At 56.0% G+C, this 17,693-nt stretch overlaps 3 protein-coding genes across 4 annotated transcripts; 1 reads left to right on the top strand and 2 right to left on the bottom strand.

The window, feature by feature from the left end:
• Positions 1 to 804: 804 nt before the first annotated feature.
• Positions 805 to 4,013, bottom strand: LOC131572956 (B-cell differentiation antigen CD72-like). The gene is made up of 7 exons (XM_058826413.1): positions 3,935 to 4,013; positions 3,760 to 3,849; positions 3,457 to 3,543; positions 2,630 to 2,944; positions 2,277 to 2,425; positions 1,792 to 1,943; positions 805 to 943 (listed from the first exon to the last, which is right to left on the bottom strand). The coding sequence occupies exons 1-7, from the start codon at positions 4,011 to 4,013 to the stop codon at positions 805 to 807; spliced, it is 1,011 nt and encodes a 336-aa protein (XP_058682396.1).
• Positions 4,014 to 5,579: 1,566 nt separating this feature from the next.
• Positions 5,580 to 9,816, top strand: LOC131572955 (B-cell differentiation antigen CD72-like). 2 transcript variants are annotated; one of them, XR_009276098.1, is made up of 7 exons: positions 5,580 to 5,834; positions 5,915 to 6,016; positions 6,777 to 7,091; positions 7,220 to 7,368; positions 7,584 to 7,681; positions 8,355 to 8,617; positions 8,770 to 9,816. XR_009276098.1 is itself a non-coding variant. In XM_058826412.1 (6 exons), the coding sequence occupies exons 1-6, from the start codon at positions 5,711 to 5,713 to the stop codon at positions 8,500 to 8,502; spliced, it is 936 nt and encodes a 311-aa protein (XP_058682395.1). In that variant the 5' UTR covers positions 5,580 to 5,710; the 3' UTR covers positions 8,503 to 9,816. The 2 variants fall into 2 exon arrangements, 1 of the variants encoding a protein (XP_058682395.1); XM_058826412.1 differs by having other exon boundaries at positions 8,355 to 9,816.
• Positions 9,817 to 13,641: 3,825 nt separating this feature from the next.
• LOC131572957 (killer cell lectin-like receptor subfamily G member 1) lies at positions 13,642 to 17,050 on the bottom strand. The gene is made up of 6 exons (XM_058826415.1): positions 16,948 to 17,050; positions 16,414 to 16,524; positions 15,840 to 15,923; positions 14,783 to 14,931; positions 14,448 to 14,551; positions 13,642 to 13,969 (listed from the first exon to the last, which is right to left on the bottom strand). Exons 1-6 carry the CDS (start codon positions 16,994 to 16,996, stop codon positions 13,774 to 13,776), a joined length of 693 nt encoding a protein of 230 aa, XP_058682398.1. The 5' UTR covers positions 16,997 to 17,050; the 3' UTR covers positions 13,642 to 13,773.
• Between the last annotated feature and the right edge of the window lie 643 nt (positions 17,051 to 17,693).

Genomic DNA, 17,693 nt, shown 5'->3' with positions numbered 1-17,693 from the left:
GCCATAGCCAAGCTGCTCCTGCGATGGGGTCAGGCAGAAAATTCCTGCTGTGGGGAGGGGGGGGCTGTGCTGTGCCCAGCTCCCAGTCCTGGCATGCCAGCACCGTAGCTCTCTCCATGCTGGGAACATGGCCTGGCTCCACTGAGTATCAGTGCTTGATCCATTCTGCAGCCGGTTCTGAGCTCCCCATTACCCACCCACCGTTGTGCTCAGGAAAACCCAAAGTGTCCCATGCAGGAACACGTCGGCTGTGGAGCCTCTACCACTTGGACAGAACACATCAGCTGGAGGCAGAGGGCCACTGGGCATTGGTGGGAAGGAGCTGGGTGGCCCAGGGGCAGCAGGCTGTGAGAGGGAAGTTGGCTGGAATGGATGGGACATCCTGGGCAGGGACACAGTCAGGCTGGAGCAGAGGCGGTGCAGGGTGCAGGTACTGCAAGGAAAAGCAGAGGAGGGTGGGGGAGAAGGTGAAGGTGAGGGTGAGATTCTGCCCAGGCTCCACCACATACAACAGGGCTGGGAAAGCACCTCGCCAAGGGTTTTCCCCCATCTTGCTGCTCTGCTGAGCCACAGCTTCAGCTCTTGAGCTGCCCCAGGCCCAGAACACCCACAGCAGCAAATGGATGGAGGCAGGCTCCATCCAGCACAGGGAGGTGACTGCATGCCTCTCTGTTTCGAAGGGAGGGGGTCAACATGCCCCAGGCACAGCTGCAAGCTCCCTGCTTTCCTCCAGGCACACCCTACAGGGCCTGTGTGTCCCTGGCTCTGCAGGACTCACCACAGCAGTGCTGGGGCCAGCAGCCATCATATGAAAGGGAGGCTTGGCCCTGCTGCCTTCTCACAGATCCAGAGGTGCAGGTCACCGGGACCAGTGCACTGGGCGGGTTTGATGCTCCCATGGCTTATTATGGCACAGGTTCCATTCGATTTTGAGTGCCACGGCCTGAATGGGGAAACAACACATCAGGCACTGACACTTTCTTTCTACAAACCTTGCTGAGGCAGCTGAGGCCTTTTGTACACTGGCAGAGGAGGGGTTGGATGCTGCTGTCAAAGGGGGATCCCCCAGTCCTCTCCTACATATTTGACAGGCTGAAGGCTCAGCTGATGCATCCCTGCATTCCCCCGGGCAGGCTGAGGAACAGTAAAAGGTGTGCAGTGCTTGTGACACCCCTTTAGCTTCTCCCCTCTCAGCCTCGCTGCTGGGGGTAGTTCCATGCCTACAGTGGGGAGAGCCAGGTGCCCCCTGAAAGCACATGGATAAGCAGAGGAGCTGTCCTGAGCCCTGGGTCTGCTTTGGGTGCAGGGCTGAGGATGGAGTGCCAAGTACCCAGAACCTGGCCAGACAGGTTTGTTTCTCCCCAGTGCTCTCAGACACTGCAAGAGGAAGAGGCAGTGAGCTGAGGAGGTGGTGCACATGGCAGGGAGGAGCCCAGAGTCTCCTTGATCTCCCCTTGGAGAAGAATCAAGAAGGCATGTGGGGAATAGAGGTGGTGCTCAAACACCTTGCCTAGGCCCCAAATAAAATTTGGGGTTTCTTCTGTCTACTCTTGCTGCCTTCTGTTTCACATGCCCTGCATTCTACCCACCCCCCCCTTGAGTCTTGGCTTTCCATGAGAGGTGTGTCCTCTCATCACACCACTGCGCCCACCTTCCCTCAGTCCCTGCTGCTCTGTTGCTCCTTGTTTCCCAGGCCCTGTGCCTGGAACTGGGTATAAATGGGATTTAAAATGCTTCCTACAGCCATGCCAGAGGAAGGGAGTTTTGGCAAGAGGCTGTGCTGCCACGTACCTTTCGTAAAGGGAGCCATCCACCCAGAACCAGGCCTCTGAGGCCCCCTCAGTCTCTGGGTCCTCTTCCTCCAGCCAGCCATAGTCGTACCAGGGAAAACTGCCCTTCTGCAATCCAATCCAGTATGGGACATCTGCATTCTTCAGGAAGGTCTGGAGAAGAGAAAAAAGTGCTTTTCCATGTTTTATTCCATGGCACTATGTACTGCAGTACTATGTACTTCACAGCAGGGTGATCATCTCCCCAAGGAGCCCTGGGGGATGCAAGGACAGCTGAGCAGCCCTGGCGCCCTGCTCCAGCTTGGGAAACATCCAGGGGTGCCAGAGCCTTTCTATCCCATGTCAACCACCAGCCATGTGCTCCAGCACAGCCTTGCACCCTCCAATGTTTTGGGAGGACAGGGGTCCCCAGAACTCTGCTAGCCCATCTGGGGACCCCAGGGCTGGACACACCATCTCCTGCCCTCTGCTCCCCCAGCACCCTACCGGCACAGTCCAACGACTCCAGGATTTCGTGACCAGGAGCTGAGAATATGTCTTCTCACACTCATCTCTGCTGTCTTCCCATGTCTTCTTCTCCGAGGAGATGAAGAGGCACTTGCCCCTGTAGAGCAGCCAGCCTGAAGGGCAGCAATCTGTGGGCAGAGGCACAGCTCAGGGGCTTGCTCAACCACAGATGCCCTGGGGGGTGACAAGGAGCACCCCCACACCTTTCCAAAAGACATCACAGGCTCAGCATCTGCTTCAGGCATAGCTTCAGCCCTTGGATCACCCTTTTTCACCTGCTGAGGGGTGCCAGTCACCTGGAGCAGCCCCTCCCTGCCCCATCATCACCGTACCTATGGCTTTGCAGGAGCGCAGGAGGGCCACGGTGTTCTCGCTGCTGTTGAGCCTCCCCTGCACCTCCTGCACCTCCCTCTCTGTCTTTCCCAGGACCCCCGTGACACGACGCAGTTCCATGTTCAGTCTGTCCAGCTCCAGCTGGCTGATGTTGCCCTCGCGCCACGCTCGCTGCAGCTCCGCTCTGGCCCATGCCAGTTCCACTTGTGTCTGCTCCAGGCTCTGCTCCCGTGCCCTCAGCTCCTGCGACAGGCGGCCCTGCTCGGACGCGTGCTCGCGGGAGGTGTCCCGGAGGCTGCGGGTGACCTGCCAGTCTGGGGACAGAGTGGGTGAGCTGGACACAGGAATGGGATGGCTCAGATGTGGCACTGACCCTGCTTAAGGCAGGTGGGATGGGCAGGGCAAGGCAGGGAATTATCCATGATGAATGGGAAAGGATGGGAGGGAAGGACACAGCTGGGAAATGTATGGTTTAGGGTTGGGCAGGATCTGGCAGGGGAGAGCAGGGCAAGGCAGGATGGGGTGTAGGAGCAGACACAGCAGGGTAAGGGCAGGGAGGGTGCAGCAATATGAAGCGGGGCAATGCCAAGATGGGAAAGAAAAGGAGCAGAAATGGAGAGTAAGGTGAGGAAGATGGATGATGGGAGGCAAAGGAGGTGTGAGGGATGTGCGAGGGATACATGCTAGCTTGTGGCAGACCGGGCAGAGGGACTCAGCAGTGAGTGTGCATGAGCATGCCTCTATTCACCCACAGCACCCACCCCAGCCAGATGCCTCCCTGACCCAACCACTCCTTGCCCCAGACGTTCACAGTCCCCCAACTCACAGCAAACCCCCAGGGCCACAGTGGCCACTAGCAGCAGGCAAGTTGCCAGCAGACCCACAGGGATGCACCACCAACGGGACCAGCGCCCTGCATGATACAACAGACAACAGACATCACCTGAAGAGCTGGAAAACCCCTGAAAGCCCTCACCACAGACCTCCTTCCTGGGTATAGGCAGGAGAATGGTGGCATGACAGCACAGGTGGCATGGTCTGGGTGATGGGAATGGGAGGATCCCAAAACACCACCCACAACCAACACCACAACCATCCTGGGTCCGCTGGAATCCAGCTGGATACTCACCTGGGCTGGGCTCTGCTCCATCCCCATCCTGCCCTGCCAGTGCTGGCTGAGTGTTCTCATAGGGGCTCTCTGCCTCGTTCATGCCGAAGGCTGTTGGAGGAAGGCAGGGGAGAGCAGCTGAGGCCATGGGGCTGGGTACAGCAGGAACAGCGTGAGGGGGCCAGTGGGCTCTCACCTGCCTCCAGCGCCTGGCTGGCCATGCTCCGGCCCCCCATCACTTTGGCAAACCTCAGGTCAGCATAAAGCTGTGCCATGTGGGCGAACGCTGGGCAAGCCCTGAGCCTTGCTGGCTCCCACTCCGCCCTTGGGATGCCTTTCTGAGATGTCCCTGTTCCCGGTGATTGCACCCTCTCTCGGAGGTGCAAAGGAGAAGTGCAGCCAGCATCTGCAGAAGCAGAATTTTGCTCTGCACTGTAGCAGATGGGACTAGTGAGGCATAGCTGTGGGGACCAGCACCCTTTCATTGGTCACAGAAACACCGGCCCGTCCCCTCCCACGCCCTAAAAGTGCTCATGGTCCCCCTAGGCACCGGGCACGATGAGGGCAGCACAGCCAGATGTCACAGCAGTGGCAGAGCAAAGGATAGACACAAATTTGTGGGCTACAGGACAGCTGGTACAGAGCAGGGCAATCCTACATACAGGAGCAAACTGCTGTGTGGACAAGGCAGAGATGGAGGGCTGGAGGTCTTCACAGATAGAGATTTCCCCTCCCAGCCTCTGAGAATGGGATTTTCCCCATGATGTATTTGGTTCCACTACTTCTCATGCCCTCCCTGGTCCCCTCCAAAGAGGACCCCAGCTTTGGCATTGCTCCAAAACAGCCACAGGGGGCTACAAAAATCAGTGATATCCTCTTTGCCTTCCCAAGACCATAATCCCAGTATTCACAACACCTTCTTCTTGGTCCCTCCAGGCTCCCAGCATCTCAGAGGTCTCTACTGAACTGCATGCAGAGAAAGCCAGGTTTCAGAAGGGATGCTCCCAAACCCTCCCACTATTTCCCATTGCCTGTAACTGCCTCCCACTCCATTCCACTGCCTTGCTACTGCCTCCCACTGTCTTCCAGATGGCCAGATGGGCACATCTGAACACAGCCAGTCCCTGGGAGTCCCTGTGGAGGTGCACAGAGGTGCACAGTAGAGCATAGTGTTACAAAGCCACTATCCATCAGCTCTGCAAGAGCAAGGGAAGCTCTTCATCAGTGGAGAAAGACAAAAATTAAAGCCAGCTTCAAAGGGGACAGGAAGTTAGAAAGCTAAAGGTTGGGCAGCCTCTACTCAACCTCCTGGTAAAAAATGGAGCATGTTCATCTGGGCATGCAGGGGCCCAGAACCAGGGAAGACATGCAGGGGAAAAGCTAATGGGATTTATTGGGTGACTGCCCAATGTACCGCCTACTGCTTGGAAGCACTAGCCTGGGGGCAAGGGGAGAGCAATGGGGCCAATTGTTACAACCCTTCTGTGTCTGGGATGTGGTTTTCCATAGTGTACTTGCAGGCAGAATGGAGAGATGTGGCCATGATGAGAGAAGTGAAAGCTCATGCTGCAGTGTGGCCCTTCTAGGCATTAGGGCAGCGATGCTCACTCAGATCCTGGAGTACCAAGAAGAGGAAACCCTCCATCCTGGATGGAGTCAACAGCAGAGCTACCTGCTCCCAGCTGGAAGCCAGACCTGCTCTCCCCTGCCCTAGGGAATTTGATGAAAGCTGAGCCCTACAGCTCTCCAGCCCCGAGCTGCACCGCCCCAATGCCATCCCAGGGGACACTGAGCAGTTTCGGGGTGTGGAGGGGAGCTAGATGGTGGTGCCCGGCCAATGACAGGGCGCCGGTGCCGTGGCCGTACTTCCCCCTCCGCTGCACCTCAGCACACTTCTGCTTCTGCAGAAACCAGCTGCATTTTCCCTCTGAAGCGGAGCAGCGCCCGCCGGGCCATCGGGGCCGCCCGGGGCATGGCCCAGAGTGTGGTCTATGCCGACCTCAAGTTTGCCGCGGGCCCATCCACCGTCCCCGATGAGGATGACAGTCCCTACGAGAACGTGCCGCTGGGGCCGCTGGCAGCAGAGCCCAGCCCAGGTGGGAGCCCGGCGGCAGTCCCGGGCAGGGCGGGGGCAGGGGACCACGGGCTGATGCCTGCGGGCGCTCCTCTCTTGCAGGGCGCTGGATCCGGCCCTGGCGCGTCCCCGCAGCGTTGCTGGCAGCCAGCCTGCTCCTCCTGCTGCTGCTGCTGGTGGCCGTCGTGGCCCTGGGGGCTAGCTGTGAGTCGGTGACCGCCGCGGGGTGGGGGCATCGGGAGCGGGCGTCGGGCTGGGCGAGGGACAGGCTGCGGGGGCTGTCAGGGAGGAGGGGTGCCTGGGGCTGGGGTCCGGGGTTCTTGCATGGCCACCACGAGCTGCCTCCCACTGCCTTTCCCACTGCCTTTCCCACTGCCTTTCCCATTGCCTACCACTTGTTTTTTCCCTTGCCTTTTCCACCACCTTCCACTGCCTTCCATTGCCTTCCCACCGCCTCCCACCCCCTGTCACTGCCTCACATTTCCTCCCACTGTCGTCCCACTGCCTCCCATGGCCAAACATTGCCTCCCATTTTCTCCTGCTGCCTTCTACTCTCTCCCATTGCCTCCTAATCCCTCTGACTGCCTCCCTTTCCCTGCCACTGACTTCCCACTGTCCTTCCACTTCATCTCACTGCCTTGCATTGCCTCCCCATTTTATTCCCACTGCATCCCATTTCCTTCCCATTGCTTCCCAATGCCTCCCATTTTCTTCCCATTTTCTTCCCACTGTCTCCCATTGGCTCCCACTGTCTCCCACAGCCTTCACCTTGTCTTCCCACTGTCTCCCACTGCCTTCCAATGTCTACCCTCCATTTGCCACCATCGGGGCTTCCATTCCCTTCCCACTTGAACCTCCAGGACAATCTCCACCCGCAGCCTACTCTTATCCTACCCTCCCTTGCAAGAGCCATGCCCCAGGCAGGGCCCCATTCCCGTGTCCAGCTCTCCTGCCCTGTCCCCAGACTGGCAGGTTTCCCGCAGCCTGCAGGACACCTCGCGTGAGCACATGGCCGAGCAGGGCCGCCTGTCACAGGAGTTGAGGGCACGGGAGCAGAGCCTGGAGCAGACACAAGTGGAGCTAGCATGGGCTAGAGAAGAGCTGCAGCGAGCGTGGCATGAGTACAACATCACCGAGATGGAGCTGGAAAGCAGGAATGTTGAGCTGGGGCATACCCAGCAGAAGCTGGTTGTGTTGCAGAAGGAGATGCAGGAGGTGCAGGGGAAGCTCAACATCAGCGAGAGCACTGTGAGCAGCCTGCGCTCCTGCGTGAACACAGGTAGAACCTGAGAGGGTTGGGGCACAGGTGATGTTGCTGCTGCAAGGTGCGGGGGCTGAACTCAGCCAGGCTGAGCTCCCCAAGCATCCATAGAAGGATGAGTGCCTGAGATGTGTCCCTGCCCTCAGATTGCTGTCCCAGGGGCTGGGTACTCTACAGGAGCAAGTGTCTCTACATCTCAGTGACAAACAAGACCTGGGAGGACAGCCAGCAAGACTGCGCAATGAGATCTGCTCAACTGCTGGTCCAGGACGACTGGCCACCATTGATAGTGCCGGTACAGAGCAGGGGGGCTGTGGTACCCCAGGAGGCTGGCAGAGCCCTGCGGGGCCAGCTCAAGCAGATATCTGTGGAGGTGCCAGGGCGGCACCATGAGCCCTGGGTTCCCAACTGGCAGTGTGAGGGGACAAGCACAGCCAGGCCTGGGGCTCCTGGGCAGCTGGCAAGTGCAGGTCATGAGGAGGGTGTTTGACAGATTCTCTTCTCCCCTAGCAATTTGTGCATGAGTCTAACGCAAACTACTGGATTGGAACAAGAATTGTTTATGAGACAAGGAGATCTTCTGTGGGGGCAGACAGCAAATATCCCTTGTAAGTGCAAAAGTCCTTGGCATAAGCACCTGCCCTTTTGCCATACTAGAAAGGTGCTGTTTTGCCCCTGTGACACCCCTCAATAAAAGAGTTGATGGTTGTCGCTCTAGATTAGGAACGGCTAAGAAGAATGACACAGACTCTCTTGTGAGTTGAACAGGAGAGCAAAGTTTATTATTCTTGATCTTTTTTTATAGACTTCTTTGAGAAAGTCTGAGAGGTAAAACTCATGTTGGCTATTAAAGCAACACATGCACCATCATTGGTTATAACCTCACCCCATGACTGTTTCCTAAACACCACCTGCAAAGATTGTTGTCCTTTACCAAGGACTGTTTGGATTCTTTCTCATGCTTTCTCAGGCCAGAATGAGAAGCCTGTGTGACTTAGTTTCACACAGGCTCTGTTCCTTGCTTTTTGCATTTAGCAAAAGACAGATGGTCCCATGAGCAGTGCCCCAAGGGAGGAGGGTGAGGGTAGAGCCAAACTGTGGGGTGCAGTGCTGAATATCCAAGTGGCAGAGAATAAGAGCAGGAGGAGGAATGTGACATTTCCTCAGGCTGATCTCTGTGCCAGGTGCCTTGCCTGCCCCAGCAGCACTGGCATCTATGGGAAGTGGTGCCCATGGTGAGGAGGTTGTCACTGCTGCCCTGAGATGTGCCCTCTTTCCTAGGAGACGCCGTAATTCAGACTGCTGGTCAGTAGTTAACAAAGAAATGTGGAGTTGCTCATGTGCGCGTCGATTCCCGTGGATATGCGAGAAATCCCCAAAGCTGACCAGTGCATCTGAGACCCGACCTCTTTTTCTGGCCAAGGACTGACTTCTGCCACCCCCCTCCATCATTGGACTCAGGAACAGGACCTGGGGGTGCACCCTGAGATCCTGTCCCCTGTGCACACTTCGCCTCAATTGCATTGCAAAACTGCTGGGAAAAGGTGTGTCTATTTGAAAGTAAGGATTATGGAAAACAGACCTTATTCCCCTCTCCCGTACTCATGCATACACACAGTATACTACTTTGTACTGTGCCACTGCATGTCCCTGTGTGCCCTGGCCAGTGCAGCTCTGACCCTGGTCTCCATTGCAGAACCCAGCTTCCTCCTTCTTTGTTACCCCAAGGCTGCCAGGGGTGCAGGATCTGCCATTTGCATCTTTTTGGAGCTGGGGGATGACACACTGATGTCGTCAACCTGTCCATTCTGGGGAAACCTGTGGATTAACAGCCTGTCCCTTCTCTCAGCATTGACAGCTCTCATCCTGCCCTTTCTTCTATCTTCATCACCTGCCCAGGGCTTTGGGCTGAGTCCTGCCTGGGAAGGGTGCTGACAGTGGTGCCTTCAGCATGAGAAAATGCTGGGAAGCCCTGAGATGATATAGGAAATGGGATAGTGCTGGGGAGCTTTGAGAGCAGAGTAGATGAATGAGGAAACTCTGAAACCATGGGAGGAAAATGAGGGTAATGAAGAGCCCTAAGACAATGGGAGGTGAATGTGGGAATCCCGAGACCATGGAAAAAGAAAGGGGGTGCAGTGGAACTGCAAATGAAGGTGGTCATGAAAAAAAGGAGATGCATTGATAAGACAGTGGGAGAGAGGAAGGAGCACTGGGGAGACTTGGGAATGTGGGGAAAAGGGAAGATTTCTTCCACCCAGGGGGAAAGATTCCTAAAAATGTGGTGGGACCTTATCTGCCAAAGGAGGGTGATGAGAGATCCCTGCCCAGGACCCAGTTGGGTGTGGGGGTGAGCCCAGAAGCAGCGCTGACCCTCCCTGTCTCAGTGTTTCTGCAGAGAGGGGAATGTGTTGGCAACCATTTTGCTAAGGTGGACTTGAGACAGCCTGTTGCATCCCAGGAGTTAGTGGGGGATGCCATGAGTGGAATATCCTGGGATGAGACCCCGGTTTAGGAACATTCTCACGCAGTCGCTTGTTGTCTTATGTACCCCAGTTTCCAAGTGACATCACCCCAGTTACATCATCCAAGTTATATCACTCCTTGTCCGTACCCCAAAAGTTATGTCATCCCTGTTCTCCTTCCCAGTTCCAAAATGTTCTCTGTTCCTGTCTTCCCCATGGGTCCCTGTTCCCTGTCTCTCCACCCCTGGACCCTGATTGGTTGTTACCCTTTGACCGTGCCTTTGCACCGCCCCATGCCCTCAACCCATTGGCCCTCGGTCCTGAGGCTCCGCCCTTTCCTGGTTGTATAAAGCCCTGGACCCCTCCTTGTTCTTTGTCCCTGGTTCCCTTCAGTGTGAGGTTAATGAATTCCACTGGAATACCACACAAAGAGCCCCTCTCGTGTCATTCATCAACCATCAGATACCAACAGGGTGTGTGAGTGTCTGGTGCGCTGAGCTGTCCCCTTTCCATGGAGACAAAGCTCTTGGGAAGGCGGTGGTTTCGGCAGCTCCTGCTCTGCCATTGGAACAGCCAGCATGGCTTCACCACAAGTCCTGCCCAAACAACCCAGTAGCCTAAAACGGAGTGATTGCATCAGTGAACAGGGGAAGGGCTACACCTTTTCTCTCTGGACTTCTGTAAAGGCCTTCAACTCAACTCCCCTCTAAACTTGAGAGAAATGGATTCAGAGGATGAACTGTTCAGTGGGTAAGGTTGGAGAGCTGCATCCAGAAGATAATGGTCAGTGGCTCAGTGTCCTGATGTGGACACTAGTGATAATGTAGTGAAAATGGCCCTCAGGGATCCACCTTGGGGCCAATGTTATTTAGTACTTTTGTCAACAACGTGAACTATGGGATCATATGCACCCTTGCCAAGTTTGCAGATGACACCAAGCTGAAGGACAGGAAGTCATCCAGAGGGACCTGCACAAGCTTGAGGAGCAGCCCATGGGAACATCATGAGGTTTAACAAGGCCAAGTGCAGGTGCTGCACCTGGGTGAGAGCAGCCCCCGGTATCAACACAGGCTGGGCATGAACAGACCCAGAGCAGCCCTGCCCAGAAGGACCTGGGGATGCTGTGGGTGAGAGGCTGGACATGCCCTGGCCATGGCACTCACAGCCCAGAGAGCCAAACGTGTCCTGGGCTGCATCCAGAGCCCCGTGGGCAGCAGGGGAGGGAGGGGATTCTGCCCCTCTGCTCTGCTCTGCTGAGACCCAGCTGGAGCATCCAGAGCTGAGGTCCCAGCACAGGAGGGACAGGGACCTGCTGGAGCCAGCACAGAGGAGGCCACCAAGATGATCAGAGGGATGGAGCACCTCTGCTGTGAGGTGAACTGGGATTGTTCAGCCTGGAGGGAAAAGGCTTCAGGGAAAACTTACTGTGGTTTCAGACTGAGAGGGCAGTTCCTAGTAGAGCTTCCATAGAAGGAGGCTGGTGGAGCCAACCACATGGCATGGCAAGGCTGGGACAGGATTGCAGATCCCCTACAGTCTCAGCTATCACACAAAACAAGGACTTGCTGTGTCTGGCTTGTCCTGGAGAGTCCACAGCTCCTCCCTGCTCCTAAAGCCGAGCTCCAGCCTGCACTGCCCATGGTGTCGTAGTTTCCACTACAAGGACACTGCAGACCCCATCCAGCCTCTGGTTCATGGTTTCCCCAGGCTGGTTCAGCATGGCTGCTCACTTGCCCATCTTGATGTGTGGCTTCTCCTTTCTTCCTAGCTGCAGGATTTGCAGTTTTACCCACTCCAGTACCAGCAGACTGCCATCAAACCATTTCTCCAGGCCTCTCTGTACCCTAGTCGTGCCCTCCAGTATACACACTACTGGTTTGGTATTGCTCCCCAGCCGGCTGAGGCCACCCCCTACCATCCAGTGCACTGATGAAAGCTCCAAGGAGCAGAAACCCCAAGATCACCCCTTCAGCAATTGCCAGGGGAACAAGGGTGTTACTGACACCCACTGCACCCCTCACACCATCCAGGTTTTCCACCCACCCTCTTCTCTTCTCCTGACCTCATATATCCCCACTTTGCAAGTGAAGAGACCATGAAAAGCCATGTGCCAGACCTCAAAGGTTGATAAATGTCCCCCATTGCTCTCCCCTTATCCACAACCCATTGTTCTCACAGCAGCAGGCAGGTCAGACAGGCATCACCTGCCCTTGGTAAATCCACCTCTGTACTGGATGGTTGCATGCTCAGGAGGTGTGCTACATCTTCTTCCTGGTATTGAGGCGGGAGAACAAAGCTCAGCTCCGGACAGGTGATGTAGGGATAGGAAAGGGCAAGACATGAGCCAGCAGCAAATAGTGGCAGAGGCAAGGGGCAGCCAGGAAATCTAACAGAGTCCTCAAAGGGACACCAATGACACCATCTTACCTACCTTCACCAAACCACCCTGAGTGGAAGGCAGCAGAGGTGAGCTGGAAGGCTGGTACAGATGTCCCCTTGTTGAGGAGTACCTCTGCTCCAGGTAGCTGGGCTTGCAAGGTGCAGTTAGAGATGCAGATGGAAGTGCAGACTGAGCCCTGGGTGGGAGCCTGAGGCAAGAGGCTGTGAATTGCCAACATCTGGGACAGCAAAGGGCAGGAAGATGAGTGGTGCCAGACAGGTACATGGACACTGAGAGAGACAGCAGGAGCTAAGAATTGCTGACCTTTTGGATAACCAAGGAGAGGGGTGACAAAAACAAGGTGGATGGACTCAGAGAGGGGGCAGGAGAAGAGAACTGAGGAGGAGGACCAAGGTCTCAGTACAAGCAGACATTGAGAGGATAAAAGCCCAGGGGTTCCTTTGCTGGGCATCCCTCCTCAGAGGAACCACTTTGAGCTGTTTCTGTGTTACTGTGCTGTGAATAAATAAATGGCTTTGTGGAACAAGACATCTGTCCATGGGAAATGTGCGACAAGATAAATGCCCATGGGCATCACCCCACGGTCCCATCACCCAGTGCTCACCCTGTGCTGGGCTATGCCTGTGGCAGTGAACGCAGCTAAGTTCTCACCAAGGCTGGCCACTGTCAGCACTAGCCCCAGCAGCAGGTTCTTGTAGTGAATGTCATCCTCACTGGGGTCTGCAAGGCACATGGGGGCAGTGAGCAGGGGCCTCAGCAAACTGCAGGTCAGTGTAGGACACACTCTGGGCCATGCAGGTGGCTGGGCAGCAGTAGTCCAGGAACTCAGTCCCGTCCTTCTCCATTCTGGTCAGGTGGCAGAGTGTGGCAAAGACCATGCTGCATGGAGACACATCTTCATAGGCAGAAAAGCAGAAGTAGCTGCTTTATTTGCAAAAAGTGGGTTTTCTTCTTGTGTATGCTCTCAGTTTAGGGGGCGGGGGGTGAATGAGCTCCCTACTGCTCAGCATACTCTGCGTTCAGGTCCCCAGGCTGTGATGAGCCCAAGCCCATGGGTACAGGCCACAGCAGGGCTACACTTCCCCATCTAACACCTTCCACCTCGAGTGCTGCTCAGGCTGACAGGGTGCAGTGGCTGTGGGGGCTTGGTCTTTTGCATGTGCTGGGAGGGAGTCCCAGCAAGGTCTGTGCCTGAGCTGCAGGCTGCTGGAACAACCCTGGTTTATACCGAAACCAGAACTGCCTCTGGACCAAACAACTCCAACCCAAGCCCTAGCAGGCCTTTTAGGTTCTCACACATTACCCAACCTCAAAACAAAGTGAGGGTGTTTGCTGGAATCTCCTCAGACTGGGCAGGCACCAGCAAACAAGCTGCTGCCCAGCCCAAGTCCATGGGCCTGCAGAGGCGAAGGGTCACCTCTCAGCAGCATGCCCCAAGTGGCAAAAGCCCCAGGCAACCACCACGACCAGAAAGCCCAGAGTTTTCAAGGGACTGTGCCAGCCTGCACAGGAGCTGCTTCACACTGCTGTTGGGCCATGGTGATACTTGGATTGCTGCTGGCTCAATGCTGGCTCCTGGCCACAGAGCAGCAGATGCAATTTCCCACTTGTCAGTGATGCAACCGAGCCTGAGAGCTGGAGGATGCACCTCTATCCTACCCCCACCATACCTCAAAGCCAGCTGCAATTGTTGGGAGAATTTATTGGCAAAGTACAGAGTTTTGGAGAGTAAAGAGGTCTGGGCCAGGAGGCAGAAGAGCCTGAGAATGCCGATGGACTGGGGTCAGGCAGGGAACAAGGGTGGTGGCACACACACTGGGGGTCACCACAGCCATCAGGGCCTCACACAGCTGTAGGTGGTGTTCCCCCAGAGGAAGGCAGGAGGTGAGGACTGGAGCCACTGCAGAGAGGCTGCACTCTGCTTGCAGATCCATCTGAGGGCTTCTGTGCAGGCACCACCTAAAAGTCCCAAGCCTGACACCCTGCCACAGGCCTGGAAAGACCTGGTGTAGCGCTGGGTTGGGAACATCCTGCAAGGGAGAGAGTGGGTTGAGATGGGATGGGAAGGAAGAACTTAGGCTGTCCCATCAGCAACTGCTGCAGCCAGGGACCAGACACTGCACAGGGATGCTGTGGAGGCAAAGTTCACCCTCCCCATGGAGCACTGTCTCCCGTCAGCCTCCTCCCAATTAGGCACATGCCCTGATGCCCCCAGCCCCATCACTCACAAAGTACCCCCAGGTCAATCCTAGCAGGGCTCAGCACCAATCAAACTGGGACCCTGCGTTTGTGGGATTCCCTGCAGCCCCTCACCCAGGCAGAGTGTGGACACCAGGGTTAGGCCCCTGATAAAAATACCCCTTCCCTAAAATGCCCCAGTGAAATCCTGGGAAGAAAAGAGGTGGCTAAAATATTGATCACATCCCTGCATGCCTGTCCCTGTCATCATCCCGAGCCCTGATGCTGGACCCTCAGCACACCTAGCTGGGAACAAGCTGATAGCCTCACCCATCTGGTGTGGTGCCATCTAGCCACTTCCAGTCAGACCTGAAGCCATCCTTCTTCAGCCCCACATGAAAGGCATCCGTGTTAGCTGCGCGCACCAGGAAAGCCTAGCACAGGAGAGGACCCACATGAGCCCGTGGGGGGACGTCCCATGGGGGCTGGGCTGTATGGGCACAGCATTGCCAGCTCCCTGCCAGGAGGCTTTGCTAGGCTTTGCGCACATGGGCCAGGAAGCTGAGACAATGCTCTGCGTGGGTGACTGCTGAGGGACAGTGAGGTGGTCACCAGGACAGCCCAGTGCTTGCAGGGAGTTGTCAGGCCAGGCTGGGTGCACTTACCAGGGTGGTGTTGGCTTGGATGGTGACCAGCTGTGCCCCTCTGGAGAAGCAATCCTCTCTGCTCTGCTCCCAGCTCTTTTTGGCAGAGGAGAAGTAGTAGCACTGCCCTGCATCCCAGAGCCAGCCAAGTGGGCAAAACTGGCAGTGCCCTGCACACCAGAAACACCGCAGGTGGGATGGGGCAGCGGGCAGGGGCTGCCACCAGCCTCCAGCCCAAGGGACCAGGAGAGTGACAGTGGACAGTAAGGGCACTGTTGCCCTGAGAATAAGGCCCTTGATATTGTTTTTCTATAAGTTTTAGCCACTTTCCCAGGAAAGTAACTATAAACATAGGTGTTTATATATTCCATAAAGATATGCGTTTTGATGGACATCTCTCACGGCCAGTGCGGTTGGGAAGGTGTTAACCTGACTATCCAATCCCTGGTCGTGGTCAGAAACCTATAAATACTGAGAGAAAAAATAAAGTTCTCTCTTTCCTTCACCACACCTCGAACTGTGTCTGTGTAACTCATTTCATGTCCAACAGTGACAAGGGCACCAGCCAACCCACCGTGTACGTCTGCTCCACAGAGACCACTCTGCACTTGCCCTCACTTGGAAGCCCAGCTTCCGATCCCAGAGCCCTGGGAACAGGGGCTTGTTACAGGAACATGCTGGCATTGAGCAGAACAGGGAGCTGCAGGTTTGGGGAGGTGATACAAACACAGTTTCCAAAGCGCTGGGAACTCAGTTAAGGTTTCAGCTGCACCAGAAGCTGATGCCACCTGACACAGGGATGCTGGTGGCATCCATGAGCCTGGTGATGGTGGCATGCCCAGGTAACTCTGAGCTCTCTGGGGTCACCTCTTCTAAAGCGGTCCCAGCAGTTCAGCCTGTTCAGCAGTGCTGGGGCAGCTATCCATGCCATAAGCCAGGAGGACAGGCAGTAAAGGTGAAGGAATATGTAGGGATAGAGCTCAGGGAATCATCCTTGAGTACGGATAGATCCTGCTGCTTGAAAGAAGCAGTAAGGCCCTCTCCAAGCCTTATCCAGGAGCCATCCAAGATCTCTTACCTTCCAGTGTCTGTTTCCCATAGCTGGGGCTTTCCTCTGTACTCCAGAGACCGTGTGCACTGCTTGTCTGTTGTTGCACTAAATCTACAGCAGAAGAGCACAGGTGTGTCCCAGCACCTCTGGGCCCCAGCAGCACCCAGTGTCCTCTCCCACAGGACAGCCCCACGGCTGTGGGTGTGGTGTGCCCTGCTTTAGGTACAACAAGCCTGCAAGGCCCTTGCAGATTTTGCTGTGTTTGGGAGCCCTCCACCTAACAGCTTTCAGGGAAAGTGCTTCTGTCTTTCAGTTTCAGTATCAGCGCTCTCCCTCCCGCCTTTCTTTCACTGCTAGGTGATACAGTGGCTTTCCCCAAGCCCACGCTGTCGCCCCAGCTTCCTTTACAAGCTATGTAGGTGGTGTCTTGCCTCACCAATTTTCCTGCTTGCCCCAGAACCCTCAATGCCCTCAGCCCCACGCAGAAGGGCCCATCTCCAGGAAGCTGCAGCTCACTCTGTCAGTACACAAGTGCGATGGTACCAGCCGTGACCCCAGGACCCCCTCTGCAGAGATCTGGGCACTGGATGACTGTACTTACAGTGGAAACTCAGGCTGACCAGGATGATTTGTGCCAGCAGGAGCATCAGAGAGAGGAGACCCAGACTGAGGGCTGCCCAGCACCAGGGCAGGTGCACTCGCTGCTGAGGAGCTGAGAAAAGGAGTTAACATTGGGAGGGGAGGCAGGGGTTGGGAGGAGCAGTGGGGAACCTTGAGCCAGGAAATATCTGTGAATCCCAGGTGGGATGTCAGGGAAAACTGGGGGAGAGCCCTTTTGCAGCAGCTTGATTGTCCCAGAAATTATCTCTCTGCACACACTGTTTGGTGGGGAGAGCAGAGAGGGGAAATATCTGTGCTGTGGCATGGGGGTGCAGTGGGCATTCCCTGCCCTTGAGCCCCTCCTGCCCCCTACCCCGAGAGCAGGCAGTCTGCAAGAGGGCTGGAGAGGAGCTGTTTGAGAGAGGACACCCAAAAAGAGGGAGTGGGGGGGAGCAAGTCTGGGAGGACATTTCTGGGGAAGGCAAGGGGCTGCAGGAGGGCAGAGAACCCCCTGAGAGAGTTGGGGGGACATTACCTGGTGTGGCAGGAAAGCGCAGGTCAGCATACATGACACCCTCTTCCATCCCTTCCTTGGTCTCCTGCTCTGCAGCCCACAGGGGCAGCGGCAACCCCTTCCCAGCCCAACTTCTCAGACGGGCGTCATGCAAAATGGAAAGTGTCACTTCCTGGTGGGGTCCCCAGAGGCACCACCTGGGACAAAAGCCCAGGCGGGGGTTGTGGGACTGCCAGACACTTTGGGCAAGGGACAGCCCTTGAGGCCAGCATCCTGGCACCCCAGCAGGAGGGAATCACACACTCCAGGCTTTGGGGCAGCAAGCAGTGGGAATGGCTCAAACATGCAGCCAGGGCTGGGCTGGGCAGCCATGTCATGGAGTTGTAAAGGACCTTAAAGGTCATCTCATTCCAAGCCCCCTGCCAAGGACAGGGACACCTTCCACTAGACCAAGTTGTTCAGAGCCCAATCCAACCTAGCTATGAGCACTTCCAGGGACAGGGCATCAACAGCCTCCCTGGGCAAACTGTGCCAGTGTCTCACCACCCTCACAATAATTTCTTCCTAAAAACAGAAAAGCCATATGGGAAGCAGCTGAGGTCACTTTGTTTGTTCAAGCCTGGGGAAGGGGAGACTGAGGGGAGACCTCATCACAGTCTACAAGAGGAAGCAGAGGGGCAGACAATGATCTCTTCCCTCCGGTGACCGGTGACAGGACCTGAGGGAACGGTATCAGGGAAGGTTTAGGTTGAATATTAGGGAAAGGT

Source organism: Poecile atricapillus, chromosome Z, assembly GCF_030490865.1.
Source record: "Poecile atricapillus isolate bPoeAtr1 chromosome Z, bPoeAtr1.hap1, whole genome shotgun sequence".
Classification (NCBI taxonomy): Eukaryota; Metazoa; Chordata; class Aves; order Passeriformes; family Paridae; genus Poecile; species Poecile atricapillus.
Note: the sequence above shows the minus strand (reverse complement) of the source record. Positions and strands in the feature narration are given on the sequence as shown.